This window comes from Gavialis gangeticus, unplaced genomic scaffold (assembly GCF_001723915.1).
Source record: "Gavialis gangeticus isolate Ggan-Ray unplaced genomic scaffold, GavGan_comp1, whole genome shotgun sequence".
In the NCBI taxonomy this organism is placed as follows: Eukaryota; Metazoa; Chordata; order Crocodylia; family Gavialidae; genus Gavialis; species Gavialis gangeticus.
In genome coordinates, this window is record NW_017729004.1 from 55,231,517 (window position 1) to 55,244,485 (window position 12,969).

The window sequence follows — 12,969 nt, forward strand, 5'->3', positions numbered from 1 at the left end:
ATATTTTCCTGAGTATCAATCAGTTTTTTAAAACTGTTCCAAACCAAATAACCCTTTGTCAAGAGAAAAGACAATAATTTACACTATTAAGAATGCTTAGAAGAAGCTGAACTGAGGGTTTAAAAATCTGTAAAACAGCAGTGTGTGTGCGCTTCAAGAGGGGAAGTCTCTCTAACACCATCCACTGTTGTTCTGGAAGAAGCTGGAAGAAACAGATCGTCTCCCTTCAAGGATTGTGCTGAGAACTTTACCTGTCAGCATTAAAACCTGAGTACCTTGGACTGGTGAGATCCCAGAGATCTCTCTCTTTTGCAGTTTCAAACCCACATAAATTTCTGAACCTTAACTGTATTAGTTAAGCTTGACCTAAGTTTCCCCAAATACTCAGTGAAACCAGAGTAATACTGTAACTGTTTGTGTTTGTTTTTTCTTTACTTATCTATAATTACTAGTACCATTATATATTTTTCATATACTTAGCAATAAATAACTTTTATAGTCAAACTGGTAGTAACTGGGTATATTTTTCCTCCTCTACTTCTCCTTCCCCACTTGCTCTGCAGCCACGCTTCTTTTACCTAAGCTAAAGATCCCTGTGAAGCCCAAAAATACTGTGGGGTCTGCTCATCAAGAGGCTAAAAGATTGGGACGTGCTGAGTTTGAAACACATAAGGGGATCAGCTTGTACAGGCTGATTAACCCAGTTTGACTCAGATGTGCCCTAATGAACTAAATGCTGGCCCATGATGGTGTCAGCTGGACACCCAGCTGGATTCAGAGCTTTCTGTTTACCTGTGTGCTTGTGTCTGACTGCAGTTTATTGTTGCTCTGATGAACTGATTCTTGGCATATAAGGGTGTCAGCCTGCCCATGCTGATCAACCTGGCCGGGTCAGGCGTGTCACATTAATCTGTGTGTGTTTGTATGTACGACTGATTTGGTGACTGGAGGAACACAGCCCCATTAAAACCGAGTCCTGCAAGATAGCTTCATTAGGGGTAAGAACTTGCAGAAGGGAGATCTACAGCTCCGTATAGAAACACAAGTAACACAAGCAGCACATTGACAGAATTACCAAGACCCTAGAAACGTATCCCTAATGAATGAGCACACTCCAAAGTGATGGGCAAATCTGGTAACAGCTTCAGTGTAGGAGCAGTAAGCATCCTGATCGGCTGCTGGGAGACTACCTCATTATCCATTTAGTACCAGCTGGGGCCCTGGGTCTGCAGGCCAGTCAACGGTTCTCCTGTGGAAAGCCTCCTGGTTTGTGACCCAGGTTTTTAGCTTAGTTCTGGATTTAGGCTTTGGGGGCATTTTTACACATGCTTTGGCATGCAGCACCAGGCATTTTAATTAGTAAGCTGCACTAATTCAAAACACCTGTGTGTCATGTGTATGAGTGTTCCTAGGCTGGAATAATGGTGGCGGGGTGCTTTGAACTAAAGCTTATTGAATGTGCTTTATTTCAAAGCGCTGTGCTGCCATATTTTCAGTGTGGGGATGCATGGGGATGCTGATACACATGATGCGGAAGGCTGCTGGAGCACGTCCATTTCTGTGCTCCAGCAGACTCTATTTGAGTCTGCTCCAACCCGCTGGATTTCCAGTGTGTCAGAGCAGGCTCCCTGCACATCTATAGGAGCCCTGGATTTCCCTGTGGTTCTGTTTCCTGGCTCCTGACCCTGGCTTGGTTCTGTTTTTGGACTTTGCCCTGTGGATTTTCCCCTGAATTGGTATCCCACATCTGACCCCCACACCCTGACCCTGGATGGAGCTGTGGACTCTGCTTCTGGATCTCCCTCTGGCTCTGGTGTATGGCTCCTGCCCTTTGACCCAGCCTCAGGCTGTTTTCCCTCAGTGGCCTAATCATTAAGTCAGACCATATATGCCCCAGTCTCTTACACAGTACTTAGTTTGTGTTTAGTTTCACCCATGTATGTACTAGAATCAACTCTCATGGAAAAAATACAGAAGACAGAGACATACAAACTTCTGTAGGAGCATATTTTTCGCAGAACAGCCACTCCCTTTCTGATCTCACTATCCTTGTGCTTAAGGGAAGTGCCAAACACCTTGAAAAAACAAGCTTGAGAACAAAAATTCATAGGTTGGCTGGGCACTAAGAACCAAAGATTGCATACTGATTCCTGAAATTCTTCCTACACACTACAGCTGATAAGGACTTCTCCCTTTTGATAGTCTTCATCTCCCTTGAGCTTTCCTTTTGCTAATTGTTTGTCTGCTACCCCTGGGAATTTCTCTCCAATTTCACCACTTTACCCATTGTTCTTAGCAATTGCTGTGCTTCCTTCCTTCCTTAAACCTGATGAAGAATGCATTGCATTTAAAAGCTTCCAAATGCAATTGGTCCAATAAAAGGTATCACCTAAAAATCCTTGCCCTCACAAACATAAATGACTTAATTTTTGCAATACTCCTATGACATAAGGATGTGATATTATCCCCATTTTACAAGCAGAGAAATAAAACAGAGATTAAGGTCAACTATATATTCTAACATGTAATTTTGGAAGCCTAGGGCCTGATTTTTCAGTTCTTAGCACTTTGTTACATTTTATGTGTTCAGAGCATAAGTCCCATTAAACTTCAGTTGCCACTGTAAGCGTCCAGCACCTCTGCAAGTCTGGAATCAGGGTCTTAAGCTGAGTACACAGACAGTGAGACAGACACAAAAGGCCTTGTCACACGGGACACTTAGTATATGTTAAATTTGTGCAGTATTAAAGTTAGAACATATTCTGAGCAGTCACACAGTAACATTTACTATAACCTCTAACACGCACAGCTTGCTGATTGTTGGTCCCAACCCTCGCACCACACTTTGCTGAGGCGCTGGAGTGGAGACCCTCCAGATCTGTGGGGACACAGATTTCAGCTTTATCCTGGAGGAACTTGACAAGTGAAAAATCCAAGATCCTTGCTACTGATGTGTGGCTTTTCTCATTCCACCTGATGGCTTGATATAGCAGAGGAACCCCTGGCTGATCTCATGCCTGCATGAGGACTGCAAATTTCTCATATCTCCGTGAAGCAGTCCAACGGTAGCTGAACAGGTGTTACTTAATACGATCTGGAAATACTTCTTGTGCAGAAAGTTGTAGTTTTGCTATGGTATGAGCACACTTAGCAATGCTTTACTGCTTGAATGCACAATTGCTCATGTTTTAAGGGCATTTATCATATGCTAAATGTAATACAGGAAACCCTTGCTATTCGTGGGTTCAGCATTTGCAGTTTCAAATATCTGTGAATGCTGAACCCACATCTTAAATACACTTACAGGAGCTTCTTGGGAGCTGTGTGCTTGCTGCCACCAGGCTCCCACTGTTGCTGTGCCCCTCCCCCCACCCCCCGCCACCAGGGGCACAGCTGCCATGACATTCATGAATGCAGTGCCATATTCGCGGATCTCCAGAATGCATCCCCTGCAAATGGTGAGGGTCACCTGTATGTGACATAGCCCTTAAGTGATAATCTGTGAAAATTTGTTTCCTTATATGCCTAATGCGCTATATGAGAGGCAGGGACAGAATCTATATCTCCAGGGCTACCCAATGTGACCATTCTTTTTCTTCCTGCAAAGCCCTGCCTCATTCATTACATACCTTCCTACTTCTTTAAGAAATAAAGTAAGGACCCTTCAGATAATAGCCTTCCAAGCTGCCTCCCTAAAGTAATGTCTGTTCCGTGTACTGAATGCAGCAATGTCTTGTGGAAAATATATGGGATTATGCAATTATAGACTGTATCATAATCTATACACATAAAGGAGCTGAGTTAAGTTTGCATGGGCATGGGCAACCTTAATTCTGTCATTTTCTACTGCATGCTTGGCTTTGCAATGCCTGGCGTTTCTTGTGGTTGTTTCCTAGGGATTTTAAATAAGCAAGCTGAAAAAATGAATTCCATCCTGGGAAAACTTGGGAAACCGCAACAACCAGCCAGGCTTCTCCTATGCTCAGATTACTGCCTCATGCTGCCCAGTACTGTCTCTGCATCTCCTTTGCCTGTGTTTAGCAGTCTTATACTTAGATTGTGAGCTCTTTGGATGTGGGCTGTCATTTTATTCTGTTTGTGCAATACCCAGTACAATGGGGTCCTGGTCTATGACTTAAGTGCTTATGTCAGTACAAAGAATCACAACCCACTATTTTTTTTTTTTTTTATCAGAAAGGTGAACCCCTTAGATCTACGAAGTAGACCTCTGTCAGAAAAACTGAGGATAGTAGTAGGTTGTCATCCTCTACAACATGTGTCTCAAACTCATCTGGCTTTATGGGTCAGATAAGCGGCGCAAGGCTTGTCCACACCCTGTTTTTCCCCCTCCACATGCATGCTTGATCCAGAATATGCGGCACCTGCCTGGATCAGTCCAGTTGATTAATCCGCTGCTAAACTCACATCTACCAGGTACGATAAAAATGATTAAATCTATTTCTGTTCTCTTAGAGCAAAACCTTAGGAATTGGGTCACGACCCAAGTAGTAAGTTAAAAATCTCTACAGGGGTTTGTGCAGAAAAAACCCCTCCCTCAATAACTTTGATATGGCCATAGTAGCCTAGAATAACTTGAAGCTTTAGTAGCCCATGTACTGCCCGTGCATCTCCTCTGTGGGAGGAAACAGTTTGTGAATTCATAAATAACACCTGCAGGGAGCTGAACCCAACACTGGGCAGAGAACATAGAGTGTCCTCCAGATTCTACCAGCCGTGTGCATACGTTTTGTATTGGTCCTGATGCAGCTACGGCTTCTCCATTCACATTCAAGCCAACATCTAATAATATAATTAAATTAAAAATCATGTTTCTTGACATGTTACTATGCAGAGTGGGAGATGTCATTTAAGTTATGTTCAGAGAGCAGAAACTTACAAGGATCAAGTCTTTGCCCAGCTCATCAATATCTGGTACAAATTTTTCAATGGGCTGTGGGGGTCTGGGATTGAAAGCATGTCTTGGAAGAGCAACATCACTTGGCCAATCCTCTTCTTCTGGGAGTCCAATTACACTGTGTGAAGAATAAGCACACACGTTAGTTTCAAGGGAAAGTAAATCACGTGACTCTGTTTCATTGTTCAAGACCCAAGATTATATTTTCTTTGTTCTCTTTTGAAGCAAGTAGTCCTGGTTCCAGGTCTATCCAATCTCACAGAACAATCTGGTATCTATCATTTAAAACAATTTTTAAAATCAGCATGGACCATCTATAATGAACATTAAGGAGCAAATTCTGGAACCATTGCTCACACTGAGTTGGAGCTCATTCTGGGCAAGCTTAAGGATTTCAGTGGCACTGTGTAGTGTTAACTATGAAGAAGAATGGCAGAATTGGGCCCTAAATATTCAAGGTAAAACTTTTTATAAAACTAGCAAAGTGGCAGCATTCTGACTGTAGTCTCAGTTTCCTGAGTCTACAGGTTGACAAGGGACTGGGAGTTCTCTGGAAGAAATGTGCTCAGATCTCTATGATATGATGTTACCACACGACACCTGGGAGTGGTTAAAAGGAGATTTTTGGCAGGTTTTAGAGCCTATTCCCATGCAAGCTCTTTTTGCTGTAACAACTGTGACAAAGACAAAAGACTCTGCAGGAAAAGAGAGGCAAGAATTGGGGTCAAGAAAGGAGGTTAAGAGAGAGATGCATGTCCATGAAGGCACGTGCCTGTGCACTGGTGAACTAAGAATTATCTGGAAAAAAAATAATCTTTTTCTGTAAAGTCTTTTTATAACACTTACTGGACATGTAAGCATTTCCTAAAAATAAGTAATTCAGTTGCTTTATATTAAAATTTTCAAAAGCAACATAGAAGCCTAACTCCCATTTCAAAAGCATAGGAGTTACGTGTTTTTACCAATACACTCTCAGCTTTATTTTGTGTTCACCTCATCCATTTTTATTGCATTTCAGAACACTTTCGTTACATTTTCTACTCAGAGGGTGCATCTACATGTGCATTAATGTGCTCTTAGGGCTGCTCCAATTAAAGAACTGCCCCCTCCCAACCCTGATGTACATGTAAAAGTGTCCTGAGGTACTGAATAAATGCACATTAGGCTGCCAAAATGTGCAGTACTGAAAGCACACATTTTTAAGTGATGATTAACACACAGTATTTTACTGTGCATTAGCATAATTGCATGTTTCTGTCTGTGATGTTTTAATGTGCAGTAAAATAAACTATTGCACATTAAAGCACACTTGTAGAAAGTAATATAGAGTTTATTGTCTATTAAATGATATCACTAATTTCTAAAAACTTGACAAAATACTTTTTGAAGTTTCTGTTAAATGTAAAAAATTTCTTTTTTGAATCATGTCTCTACACAGGTTTATGTCCTTGGTTAATATTTATGATAGAGATAACAAGTAGTGAAAAGGGGGTTTCTCATGGAAATGCTGGTAGAGACCCATTAGCCACACCTGACCTGCTAATTTTTAGGCAAAAATCATTTTTTACAGCTGAATTTTACAGCACATAAGACTTAGATTCAACTGGGAAACCATGACAGTTGCACAACTGTAGGATGAAAACAAAAAATAGTTTCAGTAAGTATTAAGGGTTTGCACTAGAAATGCCACTAGGGTTCAGTATTGCTTTTCTTTTCTCTAATAGTGCTTTGTACTAGGCACAGAATGAAAATTCTCCCTTTCTGTAATGTAAATCCTGAGTTATTCCATTTAATTACACCATATTTAGACAAGGGTAAGAGTAGAATTTGGCTCCTAGCACGTAAGAAGCTTCTACAGACTAATACTACTAGAAAAGAACAGCATGACTACAAGCATACAGCCATTGACATCTTGGTTTTTTTTTCTTGTGCCTTATCTAAAGGCTGGCAATTCTTGGCAAAGAGGGGATTAGATTTGTTTGCAAAATTAAATTTCATCCTCATCTAATATTTATGGATTGTGAAACATGTACAGGGAATTTCTCACATATAAGATGCTATGAGTCTTACTCTGAGCACCTTGCAATTTAGTACTTCAACACTACAAATATTTATCCATATGTATAGTGTCATATACATGACTAGTTCTACTAAGTCTACTGAACCCATGTTAAGACTTAACACAATGAACACTGTGGACTCATCCTACAGTGTTCTTTGTGTTAAGTCTTAACATGGGTTCAGTAGACTTAGTAGAACTAAGGAGGGCTGACAGAAGGCTTAAATGGTAATGAAATACGTAATTTGCTCTCATTCAGCTGTGTCTGGTTAGCTCTGGGTTTTTGTGTGTATTATGGAGAATATGACTATTTTTAAAGACGTGATGTATGACTAGATTCCCCTATTGCTGGTCTGACTGCTAGCTGCACCACCATTTGGCCAACCAAGTTTTAGATCATTTCAGAGACGGTTGCTTCACCTCTCAACACACTGATAGGATAGATGTGGGAGTTATTAGTAAATATTGCTAGGCTGGGCATCAAAATCTCTCAGGCTCAACCTGCTTCTAAAAAATGTTGAGCACTTTTCACCAGCCTCAGTTATAGAGCTGAGTGTCTCAGAACACCACAGCATCTGGGCTCAAATATGTAAGGATACACTGCATTGAAATGATGGCATTTGGAAAGGACAGAAGCATTTTGGACTCTCCCCTAAGCATCTTGCCCAGTTTTTATGTGACACTCAGACTCGGGTAACTAAGGGTTGGACACATGGAGCAAACAGAACATGGCTTAGTTATCTGGGGAAACAAAGTGTTAGTCCAGAATGTCCTAAACCAGCTTTCTATCCAAATTAGTCTGGAAAATGATTCACAACCTTAGCAAGTAATAGCCCCCCTCATAAAGGCAAGTCCTGTGCCTAGATGTTGGAGGTGTCCAACTGAGAACAGAAAACAAAATACTGCTTCACATAAAAAGAAGAAGAAGAATCTGACATATTAGAGTCACACAAACGAGGCAAGGTAGATTTTCTCTTTAAGCAGAATGTGTAAGAGGGAATTTCTTCTCTTAACTAAAATTAGCACGGTGTTTTCTCTTTCTGATTAATGGTTGAATTCTTTTCCACATAGGTAATCTCACACACAAGAGATGGATGGACAGTACAACTGGAGGAGGCTGCTGCCAGCTGTTGTGTGTTTAATTCTATCCCAATTCATTTTGGTACTCTGCCCTTGAAATGTTACCAAAAAAACTGGGATCTTAAAACTGTCTCATCCATGCTTTTAACATGATTAGCATCTGTTGTGTGTAATGAAACAGTCTTCGTTAGATGAGGCACTATATAAAGAAATCATGGAGGGGAAATTTTGCCAGACCAAGAAAAAGCAAACCATAGAGGATGAATTTTTCTGGATTGTGCAGGAAGAGTTATTCAGTGCATGACAAATTAACCATGCCAGTGAGTCACACAGACTGGTATGGTAGGCAGGAAAGGGAAGTCAGCTGGGTGAAATCAAGACCTGCAATTTAGGAACCTTATATTAAATAATGAAAATCTTTAGAAATTGTTCTGTTATGATTTTAGAACTGGACAAGTAGTTAAACAGACACATTCATTACCAGACCTACTCAACTGGAGCTCTTTCCTTAGAAGCTTCTCTCTGAAATATATACAGGGCAGGAAATAGGGGAGACCAAAGTCTCACTCTGACCTCCCTGCCTACTCCTTCCTTTGGCCTGCATAGTTCTCTCTACCATCCAGATGCCTGGAAGCCTGTGCTCCATCCATGAGAAGGGGAGGACAGTGCTGCAGAGACAAATGAGCCTTCATTTTGTACAGGAAAAGTAATAGTCATGCATGGGTCTGATGGCCATAACCCAGTCCAGTGTTACTATAAGACATTACAAAAGGCCTCAAATTTCCATGGCACTTTGTAAGATCATCAGAAACCTTCATGGTTCTGAAGAGGAGAAGCACTGCAAAACAAAACAAGCAAAGTTTTAAAATGCTTTAACCTATTTTTAACCTCTCTCTACTGGATATATATTTTATTTTTAATCTGAAATCTTCTTTTCTGTACATGGATACCTTTATTTAGCATTTTCTATATTTCTCCTTAATAATGAACATTTCTGAGGGATTCTGCTTCTGCTTTATGAAATCCATAAATGAATAAAACATTGAGTAGCTAAATCTCTATTTTTATGTGGCAGTTAAGGTGACTTGAAGGTACTTTTCCTTCTAAGAAATTGTGTGAATGGTATATGGACAATGTGTTAAAAGATAAAAAAAATCCCCCAGAAGTCTGTTATAACTTCCTGACAATGACTGTTAGTTCTGCAAAACTATATTCCATGCTGCTTCCTCTTCCCACTCTGACACAGAATACAAGGAAATATCATGTTACAGTATAGCAGCAATAAGAAATATGTTCTAGGAATACTTTATTGTAGTCACTTTACTCCATAAAAAATGTGTCAAAGAAACCTCAAAGTGTTTTAAAGCTAGACAGCCATTGACATAATGCAGCAAGTTATTACTTACTCAAAGATTTTTCCTAGCTGATCAACATCTGAATTTCCACGAAAAAGTGGCCTGAAAAAATAAAGAAATATATTAGGGGTAAGATTTTCTTCAGGTGCTTCCAACATAAACTGACAACCTTGTATCCTTTTGTGGTTCTGACCTATCTATAACTGAACCACCTTTTAAGGTTTTGCTTGGATTGGTAACAAGATGTAAAGCTACTGGATCAGGCATACTTTTAGTTATGATGCTTTTGAGAATTAATTGTATTCTTTAACATGCTAAATAACTTTATTTTTATCCCATTTGAAAACTGTCATAAGAATGAAAACAAGCCATTGGTTGATGAATAAAAGCACATAACAGAGCATATATTCAAAGTGCTGTTTAAAGGAAAAGACAGAGTCATACAAATCATTTTAATAAGATAAAATAGAAGATAATTAAACTTGTACTTTTTTTTCTTGTTTATTGTACGAAAAACGTATCCTTAAGATTTGGAAGTCAAATTGAGGACAATGGGGTTTTACATGGTTCTGTAACAAAAGAGTGCAGAATTTACCTTGCAGTGGAAAACTTCTGCTGCATAAATATAGGATAAGGAAATAAATTAATGATCTGTACCTTCAATAGGTTGTTAGAAAAAGCAGTTACGTAAAGACACTCAAAACAGTAGTATACAGAGGGTATGTCTACATGTGCAATTAATGTAGCTGAAGAAACTCTGGCCCAGTTCTTACCAGAATTTATTGCTCCCGGGTGTCGTATCTGCATGTTCCCTGGACTGCAGCAAGTTGAGCCAGGGCAGAGCAGCCCTGGCTGGTAGGGGGCCCAGGGGGCTAGCTTCCCAGCCTGGGGCTGCTCTGACCCAGCTCAACATGCTGCAGAGGAGCTGGTTGGGGCCCAAGGGTACCTAAGTGAGGGGCTAGCCAGCAGGCAGCTCCCACAATGAAGCACCCTCGTATCCCAGTCAGTCCTGTCAGCATCTACGTGTGTGTTGCATCGGAGTAAATAACTCCACTGTAGGATAGTACTTGTGTCTGGCAGTACTATCCTACAGCAGAGCTAATTAGTTTACTTCATTCTAATAGCATCGCACATGTAGATGGTGACGTTTTACTGTGAAGCTAATTAGTCAACTTTGCAGTAAAGATCCCAAGTACATGCACCCACATTGCCCTTCTAAAGCACAGTTAAAAAACACACTCTTTTCTATTGTATTTAAAAAAACCAGCATCACCCCATAACATTCCATTTTGCAAAAGCAATGTGAAAGTGACTGTCCTGTATGAGACGCACATACATTTGCTTGATGTACTTGTCTGTTTATAATACAATAAGATGTTATACCTATTTTTGACTAAAACTCCAGAGAGATTCACAACAAACTAGTAGAAGGTCCCAGATGACTGTAAAAACAGATACCACCATTTTGTTTAGCTTTATGGAGAGATATCGTGAGAGTCATCAAAGAAACAAACCACAGATAGACTGCAAGAATTAGATGTTACTGTTACTACTTGCTGTCTCTCTCTTTGGACAGCTTTTGGAATGCAATACATGCTGTAAACTTAGTTACCAAAACAAGATGCAAGGTGGCATCTAATAGAGACATAGCCATTAGCCACTACAAATGCTACATATTTTGATGTGGGCAGTAGTAGCACACTCTTGGTCATGGAGAAAGCTCAGTTTTCCTCCCCTTCTTCTTGCCTAGTGTTCTTTTCCTTGTCCGTCTAAGCCCACTAACAGTGCTGGCAATGTCTAAGTTATCATTTCATGGTTGCAGTTTGCTGGAGAAGAGCTCTCTCACCTGCATCAGGGACATTTGGCTGTAATCTTCCCGCTGCTTAAGTTCCAGTGTGGAAACGGGTGGAGGATGTGCAAATGGTTTACTTCTCCCTACTCTGGTTAATTCTTGGAAACAGGCCTCCCTTCCTTCTTGGCACTTTCATTGGGATAATGCAGCTCCACATACCTCCTAACTTGAAAACTTTTTTATGTACTAGCCCTATGTGTTTTTATATGTATGGCAAATTCAAGAACCATGACAGACATCCACTACATATGACTGATTATACAAATATTTGTCACAATCTCCAAAGAAGTTTGTGCCACCTAGTGAAACAATAGCAAAGTGATGTGTAAAATGTGCTGAGCATTTTTACAAACAGTATGTGCACATTTATGTATTCTTCTTCCACATTGGTTGCTAGTCCACATCATGGCTTATCAATTTAGACTCTAAACTGTCTGAAGCAATGACAGAAAATATTCTAACAGATTTACACCCATGGCTCTGGTATTCCAGATATACACTGCTGTAGCAACAAAGTTGGTGGCCTAGTGTACTGTGAATCTGAATAAATAGGAAGTGATAATATGCAGTGCTTTACATATATGGATCATTTTTGTAGTTAAATAGTAATAGCCTCTTTACTAGGAGATGGCTTCAGCTTATACCAACTCTTTACATTGTTTTGCTCCTCCCTACATTTAAGGTGTGTAACAGTATCAGCTTCTAAGGAAAAAACTAAATAATCTAATGATTCCAAATGAACAGCTATGAATATCAGCATTGGGCTGGATTTTCAGAAGGGTTGAGCATCTGCACTTCTATTAGAACCACTGGGAGCAGCAACTACTCAGTACCTTTCAGAAGCCAGTAATTTGACAATTTAAGGTAAGGAACTACCTGATACTGCTAACATGCAGCCCAGCTTCATCTCTTTGAGAATCTAACTCAATGCATTAGACCTAGGCTCTTTAAGCTAAAGAAAAGTACACATTTCAAGCATTTTGTCCAAGCAAAAGTCAAATAGTCTAATGCTCTAAAATGTATTCTGAACCATGTGTCCATGTGAAGGCCTGGCAAAGTTAATCTTGTTCTCAAACCACTTTAGGCAGCATCATGCCAAAACTAGTAAAATTCTTGGGGTTTTTAAGAAAGATTTTTCCCATAGCTGCTTCTGCTTGGAGTCAATAGGAGGTGAAGCAAAGATTTCAATGTTTTGAGAGCATAACTTTAGAGCACAAAGTAACCTTCCAGCACACAGTAATATTCCACTACAATAAAGAATTATTCATTCATATTTTAGACTCTTCCCCATCCCGTGGCCATTATTTTGATAGGCTGCCAAAACTGGGCACCACAAATCTGAAATTTGCCTGGTGACTTTTGGCTGGTGGTTCAAACCTCTCTGGACAAATAACTGAACAAGTATGTTAATTTAACCAATCACCATGTGAAGACATCTTGTGTGACACACTGGCATCCATTATTCTTTGCTACTGGTGTGCAAGTACGTGTGTGAACAAGGCCACAACACCTTACGAGGGAACTATTAACTCAAGTAGTTGTTTCTTAATGCTATTCTTACAGGTGGATGTTAAATCTCAAGTATATACTGGCAGCCATGGGAAAAGTATCATTTCATCCTTGTTCCTTGTATCTTTTACTCTTTAGTCATTCACACAGTTCCTGGTGTTTTTCTTATTTTATATAACCCAAATCCAGAGCCCTTACT

The 12,969-nt window shown here is 40.0% G+C and overlaps 1 protein-coding gene across 1 annotated transcript in view; it reads right to left on the reverse strand.

Annotated features, from left to right (window-relative positions):
- CDK6 (cyclin dependent kinase 6) overlaps positions 1-12,969 on the reverse strand; it is a 253,170-nt gene that overhangs the window by 8,102 nt on the left and 232,099 nt on the right. Inside the window, exons 6-7 of the mRNA XM_019508425.1 lie at positions 9,461-9,511; positions 4,898-5,033 (exon numbers count right to left, since the gene is read on the reverse strand). Of these exons, the coding sequence (XP_019363970.1) occupies positions 4,898-5,033; positions 9,461-9,511 (187 nt within the window). The remainder of the gene's footprint in view (positions 1-4,897; positions 5,034-9,460; positions 9,512-12,969) is intronic.